This window comes from Phyllopteryx taeniolatus, chromosome 6, assembly GCF_024500385.1.
Source record: "Phyllopteryx taeniolatus isolate TA_2022b chromosome 6, UOR_Ptae_1.2, whole genome shotgun sequence".
Lineage (NCBI taxonomy): Eukaryota > Metazoa > Chordata > Actinopteri > Syngnathiformes > Syngnathidae > Phyllopteryx > Phyllopteryx taeniolatus.
The window spans coordinates 25,530,654-25,557,820 of record NC_084507.1 but is presented as its reverse complement, the minus strand read 5'-3'; the positions used below and the strand labels follow the sequence as shown (position 1 = coordinate 25,557,820).

The following is a 27,167-nucleotide window of genomic DNA, read 5'->3' as shown; positions in this document are numbered from 1 at the left end:
CGCTATAAAGCATGACTTTTCGGAAACATCAAAGACAGTTCCCTCAAATAATGAACCTAACGAATGTCTTTTCGCAAACATCTAAAACAGATTACTCTTCAGTGAGCATCACATAGCCATGTAACTATCAAAGACATTCTAGAATTTAAGAAATGTCTTTCAACAAACATCAAAGAAAATTTAGTCTTCAATGAACCTAAGATACATTTTCACAAACATCAAAGGTAATTTTGAGTTCTTAATAAAGCTAAAATACACGACGTTGCATTTTTGTAGGACCTGAGGACAATTGCCGATGAGGCAAACGTAACAAAAACTTTGTAAACCATTTGGAGTCTTCAATGACCTTATTACACACGTATTTGTAAACATCAAAGACAAACCTCTACGCTGTGGTTTGACTAGCATAGCGATGGATGCATCATGCAACATTTACAGCCTCTTTACCCTACTTCAATCAAGTCGTGCGACGCGTGGGGAAGCAAGACAACTGCTGAGTCATCACAAATTTCATGTTGATATAAACACAGATGTGCTCACACACACACACACACACACACACACACACACACGCACACATAGAAGACGCTGTTCGCTTCGCATAACAAAGCGCACTCAAGGACACGATGCGACCTTGGTCTTGGCAGGAGGCCGCCGCAGTTTGCTAACACTTGACCCTCGCAGAGGGTGGGAGGACGGGCGAGCCAGCCGGCTGTTGTCCAAAGTATGGTTAAAGTGTGAAATCACACCACAAGAACTAGACAGGAGCGAGCATACAGCGGCCATTCAACACTTAACCGGCAAGATTGTTGGGTTTTGTACAGAATCAACAACAAAGCCTCAATTCATCTGATCTTGATATGCAGCGCTGATAGGGACCAAAAGCTGCCCCAAATTGTGAAAATATGTGATTAATTGACACCCCCCCCAAAAAAAATAAAACAAGGTATAAAATAGCTGTAGCTCAAGATGTAACAAGATACCACCAAAGCACTATTTTATATTAGATAGGGCTTTGGCCTTAGCACAAAAACAAGCAAATGACAGAAGTTAGGTTGCGAATAAAAATCTGTCAATAAGTGTATTTGCGAGTAGCAAAGAAATATATGGCGGAACACCGTAAAACTGGTAAGAAACCATTTTCATTCAATCCTCATACCCATTCATATTCACACCAACCAGAAATTTAACCTATCAAAAAATCGAACGTCGATTTTTTTTTTTTTTTTTTTTTTTTATACATCCAAGATCATTTAGAATCTCAATGAGCCTTACATGTTTCTGGAAAGGTCAAAGACAATTTCGAATCTCGACAAAACCTACGCATTTTGTATGCATATTTTGCAAATATCAAAGACAACTTGGTGTCTTTAATTAACCAATACACATATTTTTGCTAATGTCCAAGACAATTGAGAGTCCCAACCAACCTAACCGAGGTGTTTTAGGAATTATCAAAGACAATTCTGGAGTGTTGGATGAACTCAATGTTTCCAGAAAGCTTGTTGTGAATGGAGCGCGGCCTGTCTGCCTCGCTGGGAGTCTTGGGGTCAGCCAAGCGTTTTGCTGCTCTGCCGCGCCGGTGTCAGGCCAATAGTTTATGGACATACACGTGGGGGTTAAGAAGTGGGACCATATTTCACTCGAAGACGAAGGTTCCCATACGACAACTTTTAGTATACGATTCTTCAAGTCACAGCTCAACGACTGCGCGAGCAATTAAGAGAAAACCGCCAGGCGCATCTGCTTCGGATTAAGACGACACTTGTGAAGTGACTGCATGGCAGCTGCTAGCTACTATACACTGCGCTGGAAAATATTGCACTTTTGCTGGTTTGTCATGTCGGTGAAGTCCACACTTTTAAAGAACGCTTTTCATCAGTGTTCTTTTTTTTAATCAATGTACACAAACAACACACATGGGATAAAGCATTTTTTTTTCTTTGTTTAGTTAAATTAGCTACCACACGCTAAGCATACAACGTCTATAGCTATGTTGCTTTCATGTTAGAAGACTTGGAAGTTGCTGGTTTCATATTGTTGCTGGTTTCATATTGTTATTTTTCGTTAAAAAAATATTATTTTCCTAGAGGAAATACTTGTATGTAACCTTTTTTTTTTTTTTTTACTTGGGAGGGATAAAGAAAAATCAAAAAACCCATAAATGTGGACTTGTTATACTAGACCACCATCCTCAAACACGTTTTGAACCGTGGTCTAGACAACACTCTCATCCAGGCATCAGGAGCAGTTTGCATCGTGAGCTCACCTTACTCGTTTCTTTTTTTTCAATCACCATTTACAGGAAGTCCAGCCTGGGCCAGTAAAATTGCTCAACGTTGGGGCCCGTTGATTTAGCGCACCAACTCTGGCATCTGCTACGCGGCCCGTGTCTGGTGAAGCTGAAACTTATTACGCTGATCACTTCAGAGCCCCGAAAAACTCACTTTTTTTTTTCCATCTCTGTCCAGATGGGGCCCATTGAGTAAGAATCTGGAAGCCAAAAAGCTCATTTTCTCCACTCCAAAAAGCAAAAGAGCCACGTGTGCTCCCCCCAAGGTTAACCCCTCCCCTGTTTTTTGTTTGTCACAAGACTGCTGTAGTTTCCATCGCCCACAGGAGGCGCTGTATTTTACTTTAAAGTGGACATGTAATGGAAAATTAACTATATACACATAGTTGTGAGCATCCCTTCTGAATTCTGATAGATTGTGATGTCACAATTGGGCCAATTTACATAATCCCAACCCCACACAGAGTTTCTCCGCCCATGAGCTGGCACCTAGGATGGGCGAAGATCCGCTCTTTTCAAGCCAAGCCGTGGCCAGGCTGATTAAAAGTAAGCACTATCATGCCAAAGCCAAAAACTAAGCAGAGCAGCACTGATGTTGGATGCACAGATTAGTGGGAGCGAGGCTGTTTTCATCTTTGGCGATGTGTCTGCTGCATGCGCCACAAACACAGTGTTGAGCAGCACACAACAGGAAGTGGTGGGGGTCCAGTGAGGGCGACAGGGGGTAACAGAGCCACACACACACACAGGAAATCCTGGGAAAAGGACACAGTCAGGGGCAACGCTTGGAGGGGTCGTAATCTTTACAAGAAGAACAAAAAGTGGAGGAAAAACTGAGGCGTGTGTGAGTGATGGGAAATTTTAATTTGGATTATTTGGCAATTAAAAACCACAGTGACTGTCACTTAAGCACTGGGAAATGTCATTGTCAGCGTATTTCAATTGCTTTACTTTTGTTACATGTGATTTTTTTTTTTTTAATGAAGCATTACAGTTAGAGAAATATTGAATTTCTTTACAAAATATTTAGAAGTGTAAAAGCAAAGAGATCTGCAATGTTACATGCTGGCCACTGATAAGCATGTATTGCTAAACATTGTGAGTTTACAAAAGAAATTATCCAGCCCAAAATCTTGTCCGGGAAAATATAAATATTTTTTTTCAAACAATAGCGTTGTGACATGGATCATGATAATAACACATTTTTGGGGGGATACATTGTATAACAGTATGAATAACCTACTATTGTATTAACATGGCATAAATCAAAATTAGGCGGCACGGTGGTCGACTGGTTAGAGCGTCAGCCTCACAGTTCTGAGGACCGGGGTTCAATCCCCGGCCCACCTGTGTGGAGTTTGCATGTTCTCCCCGTGACTGTGTGGGTTTTCTCCGGGCACTCCGGTTTCCTCCCACATCCCAAAAACATGCATTAATTGGAGACTCTAAATCGCCCGTAGTGACTGTGAGTGCGAATGGTTGTTTGTTTGTATGTGCCCTGCGATTGGCTGGCAACCAGTTCAGGGTGTACCCCGCCTGCTGCCCGATGACAGCTGGGATAGGCTCCAGCACGCCCGCGACCCTAGTGAGGAGAAGCCGCTCAGAAAATGGAGGGATGGATAAATCTAAATTATATGGAGAACAAGGGGTAGGGCCAGATGAGTTATTACTGCGTCGTGTTCCTTTTCAATATATAAAATGTGCCAAAGAATGATATGATAACTAAAGATTGTATAATAAATAGCTAAATAGAAAAATAACATAAAATGTAATAATTGTGTGGTAAAATCACATAATAAATAATCAAACGAATAATTAAAAATACACATACTAATATAAAAATTTATATTACAAATAAAATACCAAAGAAATCATAATGAAATAACTTAATTTAAAAAAAAATTATCAATCAAAATAAAACAGACAATGTCGGTTAAAATTAGCATATTTGCAAAAGCAAACTTTTTTCATTCTCTGCATCTAAATGGATTGTGTATGTTCTTCATGTTTATTATCCTCCCGCATAAAGAAATTTTTTTAAGAATTTATGATTGACCATCAAGTAACTTTTTCACGTAAGTTAAGCGCCTCGTGAATGTAACTGGAACTACTGATGAGGATTCGAGGGCAGCAAATGATAAATGCAACTTGCACGTAGTCAACTGAGACATCAAACCCTTAGTTTGATTTATTCTGTGTGTTTTGCTTTGCACATGACTTTCTGGTTTTTCAGCTTTTTTTGCAAAACAAATGGACATCATCAGTCACGCCGGCCAAACGAAGTTTATCTTTGAGAAGTGGACCTGGAAGACGGCATCGAAACACGTGCGCTCTCATAAAAGCGAGATGGACGACAGGGAGCAGAACGCAGCTGGTGGGAGGATGAAGAAGAAGAGGAAGAGGAGGGAGAAGAAAAGCTCAAGAAAAACAGCAAAAGTTCCCTCGGTTCACGTGCGCATGCTGCCAAGCATGACATACTGTGGACTTGGGACTTGGTTTTTCACATGCAAAAAAGGCAAGTCAGCACCACACCGTAAAAAAAAAAAAAGCGCAGCAATAACTGCAAGACATATGATTTATGCAAAATCCACAACACAAACTTAAGCCACTTTGCATTTCGGCGTTGGCGTCATTTTGGGGCCTTCTAATTTCTTGCTTATTTTACGTGTCACATTTCAGATAGTTTTAACGAGCATTGTCTGCAGTGTGGCTACAACACACACACACACGTATACACACTCGTACGCCAACATAAGCAAGTCCAGGAAAGACCCTCACCACAGTACAAGGAGTCTGTTGTCTCTGTGCCTCTTGCTGGCTCCTCTTTCACATTTATGATGCGCACACATGGAGCAGAGTGAGGGGCTGGCTTATGTAAGGCCCCTTGACCCTCTTTAAAAAGTAAAAAAAAAGGCAACGCAACACACACCCACAAAAAAAATAAAAAAATAACACATTTGTTCCTAGTGACCAAAAACGTCACATTGAAAAGCATTGACGATAGTAGTTTGAAATGTTACATGGATCCCAAGAGAGAGCAGCACAATCCTTTATGTTTCAACTTTTCCACCAGGTGGTGCTACTTTTCCTCATTCAAAGCATGCAGCAACATTTCCCATCTTTTAACTTCCTGTAGAGTGAAAATAACAATGTCTTCTAAATTGGACACACCACAAAAAACGGGTGTTGTTAACAACCTTGCCAAATTTGAATTATTTAAAAAAAAAAAAAAAAAAAAAGTCAAGTATACAAAATAAGGCTTCAAAATGGTGTAAAATGAAGTCATTGTCACTGCTCTCGAATACTGTGGGCGTGTCCGGTGAATGCGCTAAAACCACACCCTGCTCAACTGTTAACCAGCAATCAAAAACAGGTGCTTATATGACCTGGAAAAGTGGACGCTACATTGTTCAGAATCTTTCTCATGCCTTAGCATATGTTTGAGCCATAAAATGTTTTTAGTTTTCTTTAAACCTGTATGACAATTAGGAAAGTTCAAAGGTTACTTGTCGCATCCTTTTATAATGCGGGTCAAATTGGTAAGTTTTATAAAATGTAAAAAAAACAAAAAACAGATGAAAGTTGTTCTGATTATTTTACTTTGGTTCTATTACTATTTTATTTAATCTATTTTTTTTTGTATTCTTTTGGATTCTACAAAGCATCACATTATATAAGACAGGCCGTGCTAACAGGCTGGATTTAAACCTTTTACAGCTCGACCGAGCTTTCTACAAAGATATTAAATTGCTTTTTTTAAATTATTATTATTTTTTTTTTTATGTGATGTGATGTGAACTTCCACAGGATCACGATTATGTCAGGTTGTCCATAGGTGATGATGAACAACCTGGCAAACAATCGCAGACATTTTCCGGCTTCATCCCAAAGAGCATCCATTTTCTATACTGCTTATCTTGTGGCCAGATGACTGCGAGTGAACGGTGATCAGCTGTCAATCAAAGTGGCGTTGAGTAGGAATTGATCCTGGCCAGCTCCGGGAATTCCAGCTATGTGAATCGCTACACTAGCGATGACCCTCGGCCCAACAGTGGTCAAATCAAACATCCATAGCTTTGTATGTTTTCTTTATGTTATTTTCTCAATATTTCTACCTGCCAATTTCCACTTATTGTTCAAACACGACTACTGAATGCAGTGGTACCTCGACTTACTGCATACGATTAAAACATTTACATGTCATCATTTTAACACCAATAATTTATTTCAAGTTTCATGTGCAATGGAACTGTTAAAGCATACATATTATGCATACCAAAATGTTCATACAGTTAGGTGTATTATAATTCATCATTATATATCACTGCAAATAAATATGTATGAATGTAAATATTATGCTTCCCATTTCCCACACACTGTACAACTATTACTGTGGCATAATTAAACTATATTTATAACTTACCACATGCCAACCAACATGCAACATTTAAATCTTCTGATTTTCTTTTTCTTTCAACTGGGTTAAAACGTCAGTTAATTCCGCTTCAGTTCTACTCTTTGTATTTGTTTTTACTTAGTTGTTTTTTTCTATATTATTAATACAAATGGACATGTGTGAATATTGCTGCTGTGACAATTTCATTTCCCTCACAAGATGTTTAAAGTATCTGTCTATCTGCCTGTCTGTCTGTCTGTCGAATTATCTAAAATATTATTTCTAGATTTGTAAAGTTTTCAACGGGTCAATTCGACCTGCAAAATGACAGGAGGTTTACATATAAACGTATGGATGCACATCCAGCAGTAATACATTATCATTACTACATTGCAACAGTCAAAATTACGCATACTAGTGGTATAATTAAAATGTAATCATACTGTAGTGGTTTTAGTTTTTCATATTTTGTTACCTACACACAATGGTCACAATATTAGGCACACCTGCAGAATCCAATGAGATCCAAAACATCAGAGTCTTCTCGAGAAATTAAATAACCAAAATATTAGGCACAGCTCTCAGTGTGATGCAAACTACAAGCACAAAAAAATGAAACATTGTTAAATCACTACCTCTGTGCCACGGTCAGTTAAAAGTGGAGCATCATTATCTTTTTTGACAGCCAGTGCCATCCCACCAAGTCATAAAAAGTATTTCGTGTCCTCACCTCCCCGCTGCTTGTTGCCTGGTGGTCCCGTCCGGGTACGACTGCACTCCAAAGTCTCCAAAGACCCCCCAAAGAAAATTAACAAAACATAAAATGTCACCTTTTTAATAATAAAAAGTTGATCCACAGGTTGCGTTGAGATGTTGCAAAAAGAGGGTCCGGTGGACTTTGTGAGAAGAAAAAGAGGAAAGACTCGTGTGGCATCCAAAAAGAAAAAAGAAAAAAGGAAAACGGGGGGAGGGTCGTCAAGAACTCGCAAAATGGAAAAACTGTGACAGAGGGAAGGAGAAGGGAGGAGAGATGGTTGTTTTTACTCTTTTTAGATGTACTTTAGACAGATAGATAGATAGATAGATAGATAGATAGATAGATAGATAGATAGATAGATAGATAGATAGATAGATAGATAGATAGATAGATAGATAGATAGATAGATAGAGGCAGGCAGACAGCTTTGCTTTAAGAAAGTCCGTTTATCTTAATGCAAAATGCCATAGATGGGCCAACAAATAGCTTGGAAGCAATGGAAATTTGAACACAAATGGTGGCGCAACACATGTAGACAGACAATATCACAATACTCACATGCATACATTCTTTGCGAAGAACGACTAATATTACTGCGGCTCACTGAGATGTTTTGACTGGCACTGTGTATATCCATATGTCTGTATTTTACTACCCCCAGGTAGCCAAGTCGGACATACCAGAAGGAGCACCGCAATATCCACTGAATCAAAGCAACAACAACAACAACAAAAACGTGGCAAAAACTGTGCAAATCTTTACATTCTACTTAATTGTGTCATTACAGTATGTTTTTATCACGTACAATATTAGAGAGTGATATCCTTCTTATTCAAAACACATGTGCATGTGTGTGTGTGTCTCTCACATACTTACGTGACTGTCAGCTGTGTGTTGAGCAGCTCCAGTGAGACCGACAGTCATCCAGTCAGTCAGTGAGCTTCCCGACAACAGCTGGACATCTTTCCTCCCTAAAACAGGAGGTCGGCCTTGATAAGCAGCTGCTGTGTTGCTTGTCTTCTCCTCCTTGCAGATTAAGACCTCATGTACGCATGTATGCATGTATGCATGCATGCATGCGGAAGGCGGAGGACATCCTTGTGGAGCAAATTCTAATATTTGTTCCATGAAATATATTCCCAAGTCTATTAGTTTCTTTTGGCTGCAGTGCTTCCAGTACGTGCATGTGGATGTAACAGTTTGTTTTATTTTGTTGTTTTGTTTTGTCCAATCAGATTTCAGTCTCTGTGTGTATTTGTATATTTATATTTGCTTGTTTTTATTTGTATTTTATTTACGTTTTTGTCATGTTATTTGATAATTATTGGTTCTGAACTGCTGCAGATGATTTAGGTGGCACCGTTTACTGCTGTTATATTGCATACTGATACTGATATTTGCATAATTGCATTGACGTGATTGTGATGGTATTATGAGGTGGATTAAATGGAGTAAATCCCCACTGAAGGCCCAGGGACCAAATGTACCGCCCGTCACTGTACTTACAAACTGCGTCGAGAAAATAAAATGCTACTCCTCTGTTTTAGGCAACGTCAATACAAATTAACGTGTTTAGTGATCAATGCTGCTATCTAGCGTTCGTGTGCATACCTAACATGCATTTACAGAAATTTGGAAAGCTCAGACATTAATACATTTTGGGTAATATTGGTAATAATATAATATAGAAATAGAAAGAACAAGGATGCAGGTACATTGTGCTGCATTCGGTTGCGCACAAGGAACATTACGACAAGCGACCTGGGATAATGTTTTACAGGTAATAAATATTTTTGGGAGTTTTTTTTTTTTTTTTTTTCAAATTCAAAGTTGATGGCACACGCTTTGACACTGACAAAAAAAAGTAAACCTCATGAAAATCAGTTGAGAATTGCACAAGTTACGATTTGATTTCAATGTCCATGCATTGCCTTTGATAGGAAAGTCGCCCATGCAAATATGGCCGCTACGTAGGCACGTTGGTTAGTGTCGTATAGTTTCTCTTCATATCTGTGCACAAAAGTACACAATGGGGCATGGGATGTGACGTATTTCCGGTGTCATGTCAGCCTCCTGCTAAAGCAGCGTGACACACTTCTCTAAAGGTTCCAACTTGGTTTTTATCTCATTTTGAATGAAACGCGGCGCTAATATGTTTGCGGTTTTAACTGGACACTATAGCACTAATATTTTTGATCAAATATCGCGTTAAAAATATTTCCATTGTATTGTTGTTACGAGACGTTCGTCTTCGTTGTGGTGTTTTCCCAGTCAAATATCAATGAAAACATATTAACTAACCTTCCCGCATTCAGATGGCGGACGTTGTCCAAGAAAAGGGCCACGGCTTGAGGTTTGCCGAGCAGCAGCTGAAGCGTCACGGGTGGAAACATGGTCAGATGTTGTCTACTGGCTCTTGTTATTCATCATATCACGACCACTGGAACCTGACATGTTTATTATGTTGTTATTGATGCTTAGGCAAAGGACTGGGTCGGAATGAGAATGGCATATCTGAAGCCATCAAGGTCAAAGTGAAATCTAACAAAAGCGGGGTGAGATGTGTGTGTGTGTGTGTGTGTGTGTGTGTGTGTGTGTGCGTGCGCGTGCGTGTGCGTGCGCGCGTCCAGTGACGGCTGACATTTTGTGTGTTGTCAGGTGGGCCACAAGGAAGGAGAGCAGTTCACCTTCCACTGGTGGGATCACGTCTTTAATAAGGCCTCGTCCAGCCTGGAGGTGGAGTCCCATCAGGTTGGTGGTATTAAAAAAAAACAAAAAAAAAACATAGGACATAATGTAAATAGAAAAGGTCTGTCGCAGGGTCAAAATGTCAAAATTTTCCATTTGGGGGGACTGCTATTGTATAAAAGCCTTAGTAAGTGTACAGTAGCTTTTTTTTTTAGTGATAAAAGTGTAAACAGAAGTTAACTGGCTGCATATTAAAAGTTAACAAGTTGTATACTCATCGTTGTCAGCTGTTTGACGTTCTTGTGTAGCTCATTGTTGGTATACCAACTGTTGCGTGTTATCAATTCTAATCTCTTATTGTGGGCAAAGATGTTAAGTGCATCAATTTAACAGTTGCTGTATTCGGGTTGCTATCTTGCTATATGTAAGCATACCGATTGTTAGCATATTAGCATTTGCTCAATTCTTATTAGAAATAGTAGACAACTGTGGGCAAAAACTTTGTGTCTTCAGGTTGCTATCCTTCTGTGTCATGGTACAAACCGTTAGCACGTTAGCATTTGATCCATTCTTATTAGAAATAGTTTCTGTACGAAGATGTAAAATTTTGATGACGTTTCTGTATTCAGGTTATCTTGCTATATGTTAGCGTACCAACTGTTAGCATTCAACTTCAGTAGGCTTTAGCTCATTGCCGTCTGTCCACAAGATGTTTCCAAATCAACATCGTGGTTCCAAGTGGTTTATTAGCATTTTAGCTGTTAGCATTGTTAAACTTGCCTTCATAAGATGTTATGATTGCTCTCTTATGTTTTATTCAGGATGGGATTTCGCTAAAGAAGATGCCTGAGGACGGCGAAGAAGGCGACGGAGGCATGATTTCTAACAAGAAGCCCAGAAAGGCCTCGCTGGCTAAAGCCAAACTCTATGGATGCTTTGTCAAGGTGAAATGATTGAAGGTTTTCCAGCAAGAGTTCCAGAATAAAGACGTGTCGATTTAATGTTTCTTGTTTTCAGTCGGCCACTCTGCTGTCTGGTCAGGAGCATCCAGAGCCAACAGTCGACAGCAGCAGCAGCAGCAGCTCGGACCAGGAGAAAGATCTCGAACTGGATCTATCCTCCACCACCAAGTCAGAACTTGTTTTTTGCTTTGATTCTTATGTAAACCAGCAGAATTAAAGCATTGAAAATGTTCAGTATTCAATGTTTGCTTGCAGTATGTAAACCAGCACCATTAAAATGTCAAAATATTCTAATTTGCATTAATTGCAAAAAAAAAAATTGTTTTTAACACATTTGCTTTAACTCTATTTTAGAGCATAAGAGTCAAAGCATTAGGAAAAACAATTCAATTTTTAATCTGAATGTTTTAATTCTTATGTTCATCAGAGGAATTGAAGCATAAAGTGTTGTATCAAAGATAAATCAACAGAATTAAAAACTCGGGGACTCATTAATGCTTTTGACATGTTTCTGATTCTTTCCAGGCTGTCTGATTGTGACCTCATGAAGGCTTGTGGAGGACGCACTGCCCACAAGTCAGTCCGTTAGTAGAAACACATCTTTAGGACTCAATATATTTTAGATGCTTATTTTGTTTTCTGTTCTTTTGTTTTTTCAGAGGAGCCAGACATGGCTTGAACATGAGCGCTAAGCTAGCCCGGCTAGAGCAGCAGGAGGCTGACTTCATGGCCAAATACGGAAAGAAGACCCTTGTCAGGCGGGAAGACGACGAGCTAAAAATAAAGAAGATATCCAAGGAGAAGACTGAAGAACTAAACGATGCTCTTTCAGAACCTTCTGACGTCAAGCTCAAAAAGAAGAAAAAGAAAAGGAGCAACGAGAAGGAGGAGGAAGTGAGATGCGTAGAAAACGGTGACGCAGCCCACAAGAGGAAGCAGAAGAAGAAAAAGGCAGAGTTTAAAAGTTCAGAGCTTGACACCACTCCGTTTCTGGAGAAGAAGAAAAAGAAGAAAGAGCAGCAAGTTGCAGTAGAAGAAGAGCAGAGTAACCACGGAGAATCACAGCCACTCGTTTCCGAACATCAAGTCAAGAAGAAAAGGAAAAAGGACTCAAACATCAGCGAGGAAGCACAACCACATCCTCCACCAAAGAAGAAGAAAAAGTCCAAAGACTAACTTTTGTTGTTCTATAGTGACTGAAGGCTATCTGCCAATAAATGCATAACTGATTTCTTTGATGGGCGTTTAAGTCCGTCCGATCATCTTCAGCCTCGTTTTGACAATAGAACGAGAAATCGACCGTAAAGTGACACACTCAGTGTGATATGAGTAAACCAAACAGTTAAATATCAATTACATATGAAATCATTATTTACCTTGCAGATGATAATGTAATTAGCATGTCACTGGAAGCTTACCGACTAACAACAAGACAAACTGTGCTTAAATTCTGTTGAACCCCATTTTGAATTTATTGCCTATGAATTCTTTTAAATGACTGAAAATAAATGAATACATTTTTAAAATTTGCTTCCATTAGTATATGTCTCCTAGAGGCAGTAGTGAAGTCCGTAGTGTCGAAATTATGGCTGGGCAAACTTTTGTGCTCAAGGGCCATTTGATTTTTATTTATTTTTATTTTTTTAAGGGACAGATGGGCCTGGTTATTTGTAGATCGGGTTTAAAAAAAGGGGGGGGGAAAGGTTCAACTATATATTCAAATGCATACGTTTTTTTACCCCTGAAAATTCGCAAATTCACCTATTCACTGACTTTTCTGGAACCTACCCTACATTTGCGGAAACCCCAGTTTATATGCATTTTTTAAAAAAAATCTGATCCGCCTTTTGTTTTTTTGTTTGTTTTTTACTCAATCCTGCAGTTATTGGTATTATTATTTTTAAATTAACTGCAATTAAAATTATTTGTGGAGTTTCGCTATCCATGATCCGGCACAGTCCCTGTCCCCTGCCAACAGCTGGGGTCCGATGTATTTTAATTTATTTCATATATTAAAATAATACTTCATAATAAATCAATTTGTAATGTATGGATAATTTAATATTAATTAAACTTTTAATAATATAAAATGTTAAACATTTTACGAATTGTATTATTTTTAAATATCATTACAATAAAACAACCAAATATTTGATTTGATACAATTAAAAAATTCATAACGTAAATCGATTTTAATAAACAAATATTTGGATAAAACAAGTAAATTAATGCAACGGATATTTGAAATGGTTGGCAGGCCGTATCAATGTACAGAATATTGACCTGAAATGTGATTTATTTTTGCCACACAAAAAGAAAATATGCACATTAAATGGGAATCTTGTCTATTTAAACCACTAAATACCGTAGTATCTGAATTCTTCCACAGTTGACACCCAAACAAGCAAAAAATTGTGAGTACACAGTAGTATCAGGATACTTTATTCTCACAGATGCCTTCAGGGTATTTTAGTTTACATTCGTTAAATTAAACGATGACATGGCGCAAAGGCAGACTGTGCATGGATGTTTTGTAGTTACTTAGCTATTAAGCTAAATTTGGCTTGCCCAATTGTCTAGTTTGCTACTTAACCAGCTAGCTACTGTGCTAGTTTTGAATTGCCAAGCTCGCTAGTGCGCTACTTGACTGCTAGCTACTGAACCAGATTTAGCTTGAAAGCTTTCTCACTAGCCAGCTAGCTACGACTTGCCAAGCTATCTACTCCGCTCATGAGCTAACCAGCTAGCTACTGAACGAGATGTTTCTAGTTAGCTACTTAAATCAGATATTACTAAACTAGATTTGGTTTGCCAATTTTTCTTGTTGGCTACTTAGCTCGCTAGCTACAATTTATATTATTATTTAGGATTTTGCTAAGTTTACCTTGAGAGTCTTCTCATGAGCTATTTACCTCAACTTACCAACTACTTACCTTGGAACCAGCTCGGTATTAAGCGAGGTTTGGCAAGTTAGCTAACCAGATAGTTCCTGTGCTATACTTAGCCTGAGTGCTCACGAGGCACCTCGAGTTGTCTTGCGAGCATTCTTGTTGGCTACACTTACCTATCACAGCTAGCTTCACAGACAGATTGGGTGTGTATTTGTTTTGTATGAAAGTGATGTATTAGTGTAGATCAAGTTTGGTGAAGACATTGGTTTCACAGATAAATCTGTTCTTCATGTTGCAATATTCTATTCTCCAGTTGTCCAGCGACGTTGATGTCTGCGACTTTGACGTCATAGCGCAGCGGTTTTTGATGTAATAGATTTCATCTCTCCAGAACCTTAACACCACACAAAATGGAGTTCGTTAGACATCACTGCACGTTGGCTAATGGTGTAGGTGGACCTATTTGATACTTTGCTTCAGGCAAATATTTAACCAATTTATTTGGTTTATTGGTCTTCCAAGAGTGTTTATTATGTTGTCTAGCTACTGGGCTAGATTTAGCTTAAGAGCTTTAGCGTTAGCCCAGCTTAGCCTGCGAGCTAAGCCGCTAGCTGCGGCGCTAGATATAGCTTGAGAGCGTTCTCATGAGCGACTTAGCTTGAAAGCTAACCAGCTAGCAACTGAGTTACATTTACCAGCTAGCTACTGAGTTAGAGTTGGCTTGCTAGCTTTCTAGTTAGCTCAACTTAGCTTGCAAGCTAAACAGTAGATACTGAGCTAAATTTAGCTTTACAGCTTTCTCATGAGCTACTTAGGTTGTAAACTAACCAGGCAGCTCTTGAGTTGGATTCCCCAGCTAGTCACTGAGATAGATTTGCTTTTCAATGCTTCCTAGTTCCTACTTAGCTTAATTTAGCTTGAAAGATGACCAGCTAACAACCGGGCTGATTTGGTACTGCCTAGTTTTGTTGTGATTTTGGTGTTTGTTTGCTCACGCCAGAGTGAGGTTGCGTCCATCGTTCCACTTCCAGTTCTCCGAGAGTTCGGTCTTTTTTAGGCCTATCCAGTAGCCGTGCTTGTCGTCTTGGTAGTACCTCGTGTGTTTTGTGATGAACTCCTGAATCAACCACAAAAATAACACTAAATATACAGTATTCATCAGTCAGCAGTATCACATTAAAGTCAACGCTATGGAAAGCTGTTTTAGTGTACCTGCTACCTACTGGGCTATATTTGGCTTGCCATGTTTTCTAGTTTGCTACTTTGCTCAACTTAGCTTGAGACCCAAGCTATTAGGTACTGAGCTAGATTTAGCTTGCCAAGCTTTGTACAGTAGATAACTACTTAGCTTGCAAGCTAACCAGGTAGATCGGACTCAAGCCATGTTTTCTAGTAAGCTACTTAACCCGCGAGCTACTGTGCTAGATTCGGCTTGCTGAGCTTTCTAATTAGCTACTTAGTTTGTTAGCTTGTCAGCTAAATTTGACTTGCCAAGTCTTCTCGTAAGCTACTTACGTCACGATCTAACTTGTTAGCTAATGAGCACGATAAAATTAGAATTGATTTGATTTGTACAGCGTCCCACAGGGATGTGTACTAAAACCCCTGTCATTGAAAATAATGTATTATAGTACTGTTATGTTCACCTGTTCTTCCTGGCTTTCAATGAGCAGCAGGTGTGCATTCTTCCACCTGCAGTCATCAACACTGTCCTGCCAGTCCTTCCAACTGCTGGAGTAAGGTGAGTGCACAAACAAGTAACACTTGGAGCCGAACAGCAGCCAGTCATCCATGCACGGCTTGCACAGGCTTAAAACTAAAAAAAAAACGCAAACACAAAATCCATGGCTCCTTCATTCTTTTCATTTTTAAATTGGCAATCCAAAATCTAAATACAAAAAAAGTGACAGGATTATTTTGTTAAATATAAAAAAATATATTTATTTTCAAAAATAGAAAAAAAACACGTTTCAATTTTAGGCTCAGAGGAAAAATAAAAAATTTAAAAATGGACGGAGTTTGATTTAATAATTCATTGGTGGGTGTTTTGGTAACGAGCATTATTAATGCTATGTTAGCTTGTTAGTCACCATGATCAGTCAGGGCAATGACCGGCATCTGTCAAATAGATGGATGGATCGATGGATGGACGGGCCAGACAGACTGATACAGTATATGTGTGTATAAATCATTAAATTAATGTGACACCACCAAAGGTACTTGAGAACAACCAGGCCAAGATCCTGTGTGACTTCCAGGTACAGACTGACAAACTGGTGATGATGGTAGCAATCCCCCCCCAAAAAAAATAAATAAATAAATTAAAAAAAAAAATATATATATATATATATATATATATATATATATATATATATATATATATATATATATATATATATATATATATATATATATATATATATATATATATATATATATATATATATATATATATATATATATATATATATATGGCGGCACGGTGGTCGACTGGTTAGAGCGTCTGCCTCACAGTTCTGAGGACTAGGGTTCAATCCCCGGCCCCGCCTGTGTGGAGTTTGCATGTTCTCCCCGTGCATGCGTGGGTTTTCTCCGTGCACTCCGGTTTCCTCCCACATCCCAAAAACATGTATGCTAGGTTGATTGACAACTCTAAATTGCCCGTAGGTGTGAATGTGAGTGCGAATGGTTGTTTGTTTATATGTGCTCTGCGATTGGTTCAGGGTGTACCCCGCCTCCTGCCCGATGATAGGTGGGATAGACTCCAGCACGCCCGCGACCCTAGTGAGGACAAGCGGCTCCTTTTCTGAGCCGCTTCTCCTCACTAGGGTCACATATAAACAAACAACCATTCGCACTCACATTCACACCTATGGGCAATTTAGAGTCTTCAGTCAACCTACGACGCATGTTTTTGGGATGTGGGAGGAAACCGGAGTGCACGGAGAAAACCCACCCAGGCACGGGGATAACATGCAAACTCCACACAGGCGGGGCCGGGATTCGAATCCCGGTTCCCAGAACTGTGAGGCAGATGTGCTAACCAGTCAAACACCGTGCCGGCTATATATATTATTTATTTTAATTTACAAATACAGAAAAATTGAATAATTATTACTTTAATATGATTATATATGTATCTCTTAAGTTTTCTCCGGGCACTCCGGTTTCCTCCCACATTCCAAAAACATGCATGGTAGGTTGATTGACGACTCTAAATTCCCCTTAGGTGTGAATGTGTGCGCGAATGGTTGTTTGTTTATATGTGCCCTGCGATTGGCTGGCGACCAGTTCAGGGTGTAGCCCGCCTCTCGCCCGAAGTTAGCTGGGATAGGCTCCAACACGCCTGCGACCCTTGTGAGGATAAAGTGGTACAGATGATGAATGGATGAATGGCTGGATGTATCTCCTAAACTTATACTTTAATAAAGATATTGTTATGATATTTATTATAATTTACAAATAAATTGAGTAATAATCATTTTAATATAAACATATATACTATTTACTGTCATAATAAAATATATTTTAATAAAACATTTTATAATAATATTAATTATAATTTTAAAATACCAAAATATTAAATAATATTTTAATGTAAAATGTATATGTAATGAATTGTAATAAATTTCAAACATGTTTTATTAAAAAGTGTTAAATTATAATTATATTTACACATTTTATATTGTAGTGCTTGTAAAATAATAAAAACGAACAATTATGTTGAAATTTTATACAAGATAAAATATATGATATAATATTGTTTTATGTTTTCGTTGTAATAATTAAATACTAATATTAATTATTATAACATAATAATCTCAGTTATTTTTTTAATGATAAATTTCCCAATTAATTAATGAAGGAGCTTTAATGGCATCGCCATGGTAACCTGTTTGTAAACATATTTCATGCCGATGTCCTGGTGTGCGTGCTCACCTCTTTGCGGACAGTAGGTGATGACGGGGAAACTGTCGTACTGGAGGACCATGCCCATGGTCCAGTTGAGCTGGTCCCGCTCCGAACTCAGCACCTGAGCTCGTTCCCGCAATAGCTCCAGCTCGGCCCGCACGTGCTCGTTCTGAGCCGTCAGGTTGACGTTCTGCCGGCGTTGCTCGGCGGTGACAACGTTCACTGGAGCAGGAAAACTACTTTACTGACCATGTGTATCATTTCTTCTTTACATTTTTAATGGGCCATCAAAAATTCAATAAATAAATTAAACGTGACTGTTTTGTTTGTGTAAAATCTGATGCAAAAAAAAATGAAAAAAAGTCAGATTTTTTTTCGTATTTAAATTTAAAATCTAGAGACAGGTTTACGTGACCCACAAGTTTGGTAAGGCGCATTATAGTAAATCTATGTTAGCTTGTTAGCTGCCACAATCAGTCCAGATGACGGACAAGGACAAATATGTACTAGTTAGAGCAGTTATTCTCCAAGTGTGGTACACAGTCTCCCTCTACTGGTATGTGGAAGAATCACTGAATCAGTATTAAGTTTGTTGAGGAAAATGTTTCATCACAGTTATAGTCAACAGCCATTTTTCTGACAACAACGAGACGGTGACTACATAAAAATGTTAGATAGATCCGACCAATTACATTTGAAAATCAAATTCAGTCCATTTTCTTTTGCATCTGAGCCTAAAGAAAAATAATCAGTCATTTTTCATTTTTTTGGTTTTGGATTGCCAATTAAAAATTATTTAAGTAGGACGAAAAAACAGAGGCGTACTTACGGTGCAGGGTGAGGGCGATGATGACAGATATGAGGATGACGCAAAGGACACCCAGAGTGGCCACTGCCAGGGTGGCAGGTATGTGGCGCGACACTTTCGACACGTTTTCTAGTGGGAAAGCAAAAACAAAAATCTAAATCATTGACAGTCCAACCATTAAAATTAATATTTGAGCAACAAAGAAGAAGAACGACCTTTTTAAGCACTGTTTTTCCAAACCTTTATTGACTACTCCCAAAAATTTGGTGATATGGAAATTTCAGGATGAACCTAAAATGCACTGTAATCTTTACAGGTGAACTTAATTTTACCTTGTGTTTACTTTTGAATCTACGTGTCCAACTGTTCAATGTTTCACTACTTTTTTGCACAACTTGCAGTTTTCTAACAAGTGTAAAGAAAATGACAAATCGAGGGGGAAAATAGGCCAAAACGTCAAGAGTTTGAATTGCCAAAGTCTTTCACGTTTTGCAAGACGGCAGCGCACCTCACCAGAATTTATTCAAAGAGTTAACCTTGGCGTGTTTGGCTTTTTCATCAGTTCATCAAGCATCAAAGGCCCCACTCGACACGTTTACAACACTAATTCCCAAAGAAAACAACAAGGCGACCAGAAATTGAGGAAAATGGGCCTTTAAAATCGCCTGACTTAGACTAAACTAGCACGTTCGGCTATTTGACTTTTTTTGGCACTTAAGAGTATTCCAGGCGGCACGGTGGCCGACTGGTTAGAGCGTCAGCCTCACAGTTCTGAGGAGCGGGGTTCAATCCCCAGTCCCGCCTGTGTGGAGTTTGCATGTTCTCCCCGTGCCTGCGTGGGTTTTCTCCGGGCACTCCGGTTTCCTCCCACATCCCAAAAACATGCATTAATTGGGGACTCTAAATTGCCCGTAGGTGTGAATGTGAGTGCGAATGTTGTTTGTTTGTATGTGCCCTGCGATTGGCTGGCAACCAGTTCAGGGTGTACCCCGCCTCCTGCCCGATGATAGCTCGGATAGGCTCCAGCACTCCCGCGACCCTAGTGAGGAGAAGCGGCTCAGAAAATGGATGGATGGATGGAGTATTCCATTAGAAGTGTTGTTAGGAAAACAGTGTGCAACTGCACCACATACATCATTCAGAATTCATATTTATCTAATAGCATGACAAAACCATAAAACATTTCAATAAAATACATCATGCTCACTAGATATACTGATTATAAAATGTATTCATGTGTGCAGATCGCGACAGATGTGTTTTGGTAGAATAGTTTTGCCATGACCAACCGATCAGAGGAAGGAAAAATGCTGACATCGTTGATGAAGAAGAATTTGAAATGTGATACGTTAAAGAAACAGTCCCACTGCTAATCTACTTGAAGTTTCATGGGCCAGCACTACTAATTGTGAAGGCCCTTGGGAAGATTAGGTTGACATGGCGACACAAAGGTTGTAATATGATTGGACAAAATAAAATCTAACATTCACTTTACCATAATGGAAGCAGTTCAGCCAAGAGAAACAGGACCAAGTAAACACAATACATTGTTGGGAATAAATGATTGTTTTTTCACTTGAAGTAACCTTGGGAAAAAAAAAAGTCAAGAACCTTGGAACATGTGAGGCAGACTGCAAGGTAACTCCTTGGTCCTCACGTCATCGTAGATTTCCTCCACTTCGCCGCACTTCTCTGGAAAGACATTTTCTTGTGTTGGTAAATGTGTCAGTTTTTAAATGACAACTAGTCAAAGCACTGCCAACAGGTGGACAAGGAGTCTGAATGGCAGCCTTCAAGAAGGTGTAGGGAAGCTTCCGGAAACCTTGGGTGACGCGCTGCTGTGCCCACGTGTCCACCTTGCTCCTCACGTCTTCGTAGACCACGGCGTTGTTCGGCAGGTCTGGAAAGATTAACGCACGTTGTTTTCATTTGGACCTGATCGTGTGTTGTCCTTGCCAAATTGTGAACTCACATTGAACTCCAATGCTGGGCTTCTTATGCCAATTATGTTATGAGAAAATATACTAAAATGGATGGAAAATATCGAACATATACATTTTGAAATATATTTGATTAACAAATATTTTAAATGAGTTCAATAAAATATATACCGTATAACTACACATACACACATTTGTATAGTGTCGCCTTGAGATACGAGTGACCCGACTTACAAGTTTTTCGAGATACAAGCCGACAAATTTTGCTATTTAACTGGTGAGCAAAACCTCGAGATACGAGCGCTGTATGGTGGCGGTGAGCTCAACTCACTTCACAAAAAGCAGCAGTTTGGCAGATAGTGAACAAATGTTCCAAAAAGACGCTTCAAGCTGTTAAATGCCACTCCCATTTGAACTTTACTGTCAAACTCAGCAAAAGAATTACACATGTATTTAAAAAGACCACGTAGCTTTCTTAAGAAAGACTGTTTAGCTTAATGCTAACAAACAATGCAAAACACCATTAAGGGGCTAACGAATCGCATGGGGGTCACAGTGTTATAACACAAACGGTGGAACAGCACATGTAAACAGATAATAAAACAATACAAGCATACAGTATATTCTTTATCCTCTGCACACTACGGCTAATATTACTGCGGCCTACTGAGCAGCTAAGACAGTCCCTCTGGACTGTATATCCGTATGTCTGTATTATACTGCCCACAGGTGGCCATGGCACTGACACCTGAAGGAGCAGCACATAGTCCATTGAATTGAAGCGACTAATGTAGCAAAAACTGGTTGATTGCTTTGCATTACATTTAATTGTGTTTTTCTTATTTGGCGGCTTGGGGCTGGAACAGATTATGGCATTTGCGATCTTCCAGTTGGTGATTTGAGATACAAGTGTTTTGCGAGCGAGGTCACGGAACAAGTTAAACTCGTATCTCAGGGCACCACTGTACCAGTATTTATTCATTTCCAAGTCATTTATGAGGAGATAAAGTAATTAATTTTTGTATTGTTATAACCGCTAAATCCAGACTTCCTGTTCATATTTTTGCGGGGAAAAATAACCTCCAAATGGCTCTAAAACCTGCATTTGAGTGGAGATTTGTTATGTGAATTCAATTGAAGCTTTTAATATAACACAAGTAGCTCTCTGACAGAGTTAGTATGTATGCTTTGTATTTGAAATACAAATGTAGAAAAACACATTCCTACATCGTCAAAACCTTTAATTAATAAAAACAAAAATGTAAACGACTCACGGTGAGAGTTGAATTTGACTGTCACATAATTGAGTTCCTCTGCCATAATTCCACCCAAAAAAAACAAAAAAAATACTAATCCAGCAAAAGGTTTGAGTAAATCCCAGCTAGTAAACGTTAGGAGGGACGAGCAGCTTTGTGGCCCAAAAATGAAACTCAAGTGTGAGTAAAAACTTTTAAGTTCTTCTTTTTTCTTCTTCCTCTTCTTTTTTGGACGACGTGAAGCAAAACATGCAACGTTTGATTCGGTGTTCTGGGCAGGCTGGTGGTGAGTGGGGGTCGTCTCTGAAAACGTCATACATTCGAAATCCTGTAAATGAGTTCACGCAGATAAATTCAATAATATACAATCAGCATTTTGGAGGATGTGTCTGTGTGAGTCCACATGAACATTACCCATTCAAATAAAATTAAAACTAACATTTTAAAAAAAATCCCTAAAAGGAACTCATCCGTTTTGCATATCGCACTTCAGCTCTCTTGCTTTTATTTTATTTTTTAATTTTATCTTGAATTCTACTATAATTCTCAGTTAAAACCATAGACTTTATTGACCCTTTTGGACATATATTTATTAGTTTTGTTGTATTTACTGTTTTAGTATTATTATTATTAAGCTTTGTACAATGTTCCTCAGATCCAATAAAAAATTTAAATATGTTCGAGTTGTTTTATATATATATATGATCAAAAACTACGAAAATACTTACATTTATTTAATAAATATGTTAAACGTGTATATTTTCAACATTTTTAAAGAGCCAACCACGTCCTGAACGGCCAGTTATGTATTTTAACCACCAGATGTCGCCATCTCGCAAAAGTTCAATTGTCTAACCTGCGAGTGACGTCATAAAAAGCCAAACGCTTTCAAATGATTTTATTAATGATGAAAATTCATTAAAACCATGACAAAACGAGTTCATCTCCTTAAGAGTCTATTGAAAAATAATAATAATGATTAAAAAAAAAAAATTATGCGTCGACGTCAAAGCGGATGTGTGTAAACGTGACATGGCAAACACCTGAACACGATTACAGGAATTAAAAAAACAACAACAGAAGGTTCAGGTACAGGTGAAGCGTGAAGACGAGACAACAAAATTCGTCTGAAGTTGTCGAGTGGCGGAGATGGTTTGCGGAGGATTTGTTTGCACTAAAAACTCCCTTTGCGCACTCAATATACTTTACGTGGTAAGTACTGTACGTTTTATATGCGCCATGATGTATGATCTTCATTACACGTGTTTTCATTGACTTGTATTTAGCTTACGTCGAAGTTTAGAATGTCACTTTTCTACACGTATTCATATTTGCTCCGTTTTAGTTGAAGGTGGAATGTAAAATATGGTATCACGAGCAACCTTTCTTACTTAATTTAACGTTTTAATTGAACGTTTTAATTGATTGTCTGGTGTTGAGTCAGACCAGTGGCAATGAACCAAATCTAAATACTCTTAACTGCCTTCCTGTAGTAATCCATATTTTCGAAAATCAAATTTTTCCATATGCACTTTTAAATCGTGACGAATTTCCGATTTAAAACAGTTTACACTGAATTTCCCCCAAAGAAAGAGCAAAATGTGTTTTAATTATACTTTTTTCCCCCTTTTTTTAATATGTAAAATAAATTTACAACTTTTTTTTTTTAACATTCATAAATTGTTAGCTTAATAACATAAATGCCTAAGTCACTTTTGGACGTTTTTGAGAAACAACAACAAAACAAATTTACATTTGACAACATTTCTAATGATTGTGACAAAAGTGTAACGATGACATCATGTGTTGTTGTTACCTCAGTTAGTGAGCCTGCTGCTGGTGGGCGTAGCGGCGTGGGGAAAATGGTTCGGCCTGGTGTCCAGCATCCGGGTGGTGGCGGCTGTCATCTGCGTGGGCATCTTTCTGCTGCTGGTGGCCTTTGTGGGGCTGTGCGGCGCCTTGCACCACCACCAGGTGCTGCTCTTCTTCGTATCCTTCTGCATTTTGCCGCAAAGAAGTACGCTTTGTACTTGAGTACAAATACTTAAGTTAATATAAAAAAAAATAAAAAAAACTGGTAGAAGTACAGTACTGATTCAACTCAGCGACATAACAAATACAAAGATTTCTAATTGCCTATAGATGCCACAAGATGGTGGCAAAGAGTCACCTTTCAATAAGATGGCTTATTGGCTTGTCCAAATGAAGCTCTCCCCTCACTTCAACATAGTTCCTTGGGACCAACATGCCACAAGGTGGGGCCAAAGTAATACTTTTCCATTAGACAGGGTTACGGCCTGTCGAAATGAAACTGCTCCCGTCATGCCAACATAGATCCTTTGCGCCAAGATGTTGCCAAAGCAATGCTTTTGTATTAGATGGGGCTTAGGCCAGAGATCATAAAGGGCCAACAGGCAATTTCTTCAGTGAATAACGGGGGGGGGGGGGGGAGAGAATATCGTTAGTCCACTGGCATAATTGGCGAAGACATTTTTAATTTACTGTCACAATATCAATAAAAACATAATGCTGCAAAGGTTGAATCGACGCAACTGGACTCTTGTTAAATCGGTGTTTTACATGTTTTCTGAAAACGTTAAAAAAAGACTTAAGTATGCTATTAGGCTGACGATATGTGACTTTGGGAGTAGCAAAAATGCCCGTTTCCCACTACCTGCTTTTTGTTAGTCTGTCTATGGCGTTTTGCATTGTTTATCGTTAGGCTTAACGGACTGTCATAAGGCAAAGCTGTGTTTGCTTAAAGTGAGTTGAGTCGATATTACTTCCAACATACAGCGCTCGTATCTCAGTTTTGCTCGGAAGTCAAAGAAAACAATTGGTCAAATGACAGCTCGTCTCTCAAAACTTAGAAGTCGGGTCGCTCATATCTCAAGGCACCACTGTATACCCAGTAGGGAGAGCTGAACATTGGACTCTCGGTAACCAAGCATTTGTACTTTATTTCTGTCAGTCTACGCCGTTTCTTTAACATGGCAGTACATGATCATCCTGTTCCTGGTGTTCATGGTGCAACTGTCCGTGTCGTGTGCCTGTCTGGCCCTCAATGAAAACCAGCGGGTAAGGCCTTCGCTCCACTATGTTCCCTCACTGCACATTCTGACTTGACAAACTGCCTGATGTCCTCACAGAATCATCTCCTGGAGGTGGGCTGGAACAAGTCCAAATCGATGCAGGCGGACGTGGAGAAGACGCTGGACTGTTGTGGCTTCTCCCACGTGGACTACAACCGATCCTGCGCCGCCGTAAGGGAACCAATCCGGAACCCCCGGGAGTACAAAGCCATCCCTTTTTAGGGTTGGGCGCCAAAATTTGCCGGGATTTCAGATTAATTTTCACCAAAAGAAAACATGACCGAGATTATACATGAGTCCATAAAAGCTTTCAATACTGCACATTCTGTTAAACCGTTACAGTGGAACCTAATCAAAATGGAAATAATTGTAAAACACAGGCATTGTCTGAAGTTGCATGTACATTTGTAACACTAAAAATGCAATGAATGAGTTTGTAGGTCCATTGACTTTGTATTCTGTTCTTATTATAGTACTTTTTTGCCCCCCCCCCCCCCGCACCCCACCTTTTTTCTCTTTCTTTTTTAGAGCTGTTTTAACAAGAAGCCGCCATTGTCGTGTGCCACATGCTCCGAAATAATCGAGAAGTATGCTGGGGAAGTGCTGCGCTTTGTGGGTGGTATCGGACTATTCTTCAGCTTTACCGAGGTCAATATGAGTGGTTTACTTTTTTTTTTTTGTTTGCTCTTGACTTTTAGTTACTATTACTGTTGTTATACAGAAAAGACAATGCCCCCCCCCCCCCCCCAAAAAAAAAAAAAACATATTGGAAAATACAAATATGATTGGACTTTGTTTTTGGAGAAGATTAGAGGCATGTTTCACTAAAATTGAAGATTTCTCAAGTACAATTTTAAGGTTTAGAGTTAATAGTGAAAATGATTAAATGTGTCATAAACCTGATTAGTACCACTTTTGGCAAAATGTGTTTTTTGGTTCCCAGTTTTTTTGTTGAAGGATAGACAATTTTTTTGAAAAAATACAAATTTGGGAAAGGAGACTTACGTTTAGCACGATGGGTCAAACTACATTGCTTAGTGCATCTTTTCACTTGTCAAATTCTGAAATATACTACTTTATTTTTATTTTCTTATTGATTTTTGCTTTCCATGGCAGATTCTTGGTGTTTGGCTGGCCCGTCACTACAGAAACATGAAAGACCCCCGATCAAATCCTGGAGCCTTTCTATGATTTATTTATTTTTTTCTAAAGAGAATAACACATCGCACTGCTCTAATCATATTTGTTTCCTGCCTGTGTAATTGAGATTTGATATTTACGAAATATGTAAATTTGCTTAAAAGATGCTACAGTCTAAATGGCTATTAAATGCTAATCAATCTGATTTGAAAGCATGTATAATAATTTTTTTTCACGTTTATGAGCCCATCAATACTCAGAAACGCCGGAAACAGTGGCCTAGCCTTGCATGTAGGCTTGAAATGCCCCAAATGTTGGATTTTTGGGGTCACTACGCCTTTAAGACCATCAGGAAACATTTTTACACACTGTTAAATATTTTAATAAGTTGGTTGTTGCTTCAGTGCTCCAAACCACAAAAAAAGCTGCTTAGCCTAGCTTTGCATGTAGGCTTCAATGTAAACAAAATCCCCCCCAAGCATTTTTTTTCCTTCAGGTGACTAAGCAAACAACAGTGTTGACAAGTTAGCTTTAAGGATGCTACATTGATAGTTTCTAGCTAAAGCAAGACAAGCTGCTACCTCCTGTTAGCCGTCTAAGCTAAAGGTGTCAATTGCCCTTTGAAATCAGTTTCAAAGATGCTGTGACACATTGTTTTAAAGTGCACATCTTAAATGGCTAACAACACTGCTACTCCCTTAGTATCATACGCTGTGGCAGAAAATTCATTGTAAATGTCTAGTGACTATGCTAGCTGGTTAGCATGCTGACAAATTACATACAAGATGGCTTCAATTTGTTTTTAGTTCGGTTTTCAATATTTTGTGGATTAGAATAAAGATAACATGTTTGAATCTATATTTCGTTTTTGTTCTTCCAAATGACTTCAGCAATAAACTTGTCTTGCCTCGCAGGAGGAGTTGTTTTTTTACACACACCTTATACAAATAGTATTTTAAAGCCAGATGGGCGATAACCAAAGCTTTGGCTGTCACTCTGGAAGAGATTAAGTTAAAATTTAAATCATTTGGT

General features: G+C 38.8%; 4 protein-coding genes across 4 annotated transcripts in view; 2 read left to right on the top strand and 2 right to left on the bottom strand.

Moving 5' to 3' along the window:
* pear1 (platelet endothelial aggregation receptor 1) overlaps positions 1 to 8,295 on the bottom strand; it is a 52,736-nt gene extending 44,441 nt beyond the window's left edge. The window contains exon 1 of the mRNA XM_061775492.1: positions 7,420 to 8,295. The gene's annotated coding sequence lies outside the window, so the exon portion shown is untranslated. The remainder of the gene's footprint in view (positions 1 to 7,419) is intronic.
* Positions 8,296 to 9,425: 1,130 nt separating this feature from the next.
* gpatch4 (G patch domain containing 4) lies at positions 9,426 to 12,622 on the top strand. Its single transcript, XM_061777660.1, has 8 exons — positions 9,426 to 9,551; positions 9,762 to 9,840; positions 9,928 to 10,001; positions 10,105 to 10,197; positions 10,956 to 11,078; positions 11,152 to 11,264; positions 11,622 to 11,672; positions 11,756 to 12,622. Exons 2-8 carry the CDS (start codon positions 9,762 to 9,764, stop codon positions 12,270 to 12,272), a joined length of 1,050 nt encoding a protein of 349 aa, XP_061633644.1. The 5' UTR covers positions 9,426 to 9,551; the 3' UTR covers positions 12,273 to 12,622.
* Positions 12,623 to 13,548: 926 nt separating this feature from the next.
* LOC133479572 (oxidized low-density lipoprotein receptor 1-like) lies at positions 13,549 to 22,217 on the bottom strand. The gene is made up of 8 exons (XM_061776735.1): positions 21,922 to 22,217; positions 20,530 to 20,607; positions 20,319 to 20,399; positions 18,729 to 18,836; positions 17,927 to 18,121; positions 15,634 to 15,803; positions 14,983 to 15,104; positions 13,549 to 14,381 (listed from the first exon to the last, which is right to left on the bottom strand). Exons 1-8 carry the CDS (start codon positions 21,965 to 21,967, stop codon positions 14,222 to 14,224), a joined length of 960 nt encoding a protein of 319 aa, XP_061632719.1. The 5' UTR covers positions 21,968 to 22,217; the 3' UTR covers positions 13,549 to 14,221.
* Positions 22,218 to 22,938: 721 nt separating this feature from the next.
* Positions 22,939 to 27,048, top strand: LOC133480009 (tetraspanin-13-like). Its single transcript, XM_061777630.1, has 6 exons — positions 22,939 to 23,115; positions 23,725 to 23,892; positions 24,901 to 24,981; positions 25,053 to 25,166; positions 25,524 to 25,643; positions 26,112 to 27,048. The coding sequence occupies exons 1-6, from the start codon at positions 23,053 to 23,055 to the stop codon at positions 26,184 to 26,186; spliced, it is 621 nt and encodes a 206-aa protein (XP_061633614.1). The 5' UTR covers positions 22,939 to 23,052; the 3' UTR covers positions 26,187 to 27,048.
* The last annotated feature ends 119 nt before the right edge of the window (positions 27,049 to 27,167 follow it).

Coding starts and splice junctions, on each gene's coding strand:
- LOC133480009 (XM_061777630.1), top strand. CDS start 23,053: ATGGTTTGCGGAGGATTTGTTTGCACTAAAAACTCCCTTTGCGCACTC. Junction 23,893..24,900: donor ACCAGGTGCTGCTCTTCTTC/GTATCCTTCTGC, acceptor TTAACATGGCAG/TACATGATCATCCTGTTCCT. Junction 24,982..25,052: donor CCCTCAATGAAAACCAGCGG/GTAAGGCCTTCG, acceptor ATGTCCTCACAG/AATCATCTCCTGGAGGTGGG.
- gpatch4 (XM_061777660.1), top strand. CDS start 9,762: ATGGCGGACGTTGTCCAAGAAAAGGGCCACGGCTTGAGGTTTGCCGAG. Junction 10,002..10,104: donor TGAAATCTAACAAAAGCGGG/GTGAGATGTGTG, acceptor GTGTGTTGTCAG/GTGGGCCACAAGGAAGGAGA. Junction 11,265..11,621: donor GATCTATCCTCCACCACCAA/GTCAGAACTTGT, acceptor GATTCTTTCCAG/GCTGTCTGATTGTGACCTCA.
- LOC133479572 (XM_061776735.1), bottom strand. CDS start 21,967: ATGGCAGAGGAACTCAATTATGTGACAGTCAAATTCAACTCTCACC. Junction 18,837..20,318: donor TCTGCCTCACATGTTCCAAG/GTTCTTGACTTT, acceptor CTTTCCCACTAG/AAAACGTGTCGAAAGTGTCG. Junction 15,804..17,926: donor CACCTACTGTCCGCAAAGAG/GTGAGCACGCAC, acceptor TTTTTTTTTTAG/TTTTAAGCCTGTGCAAGCCG.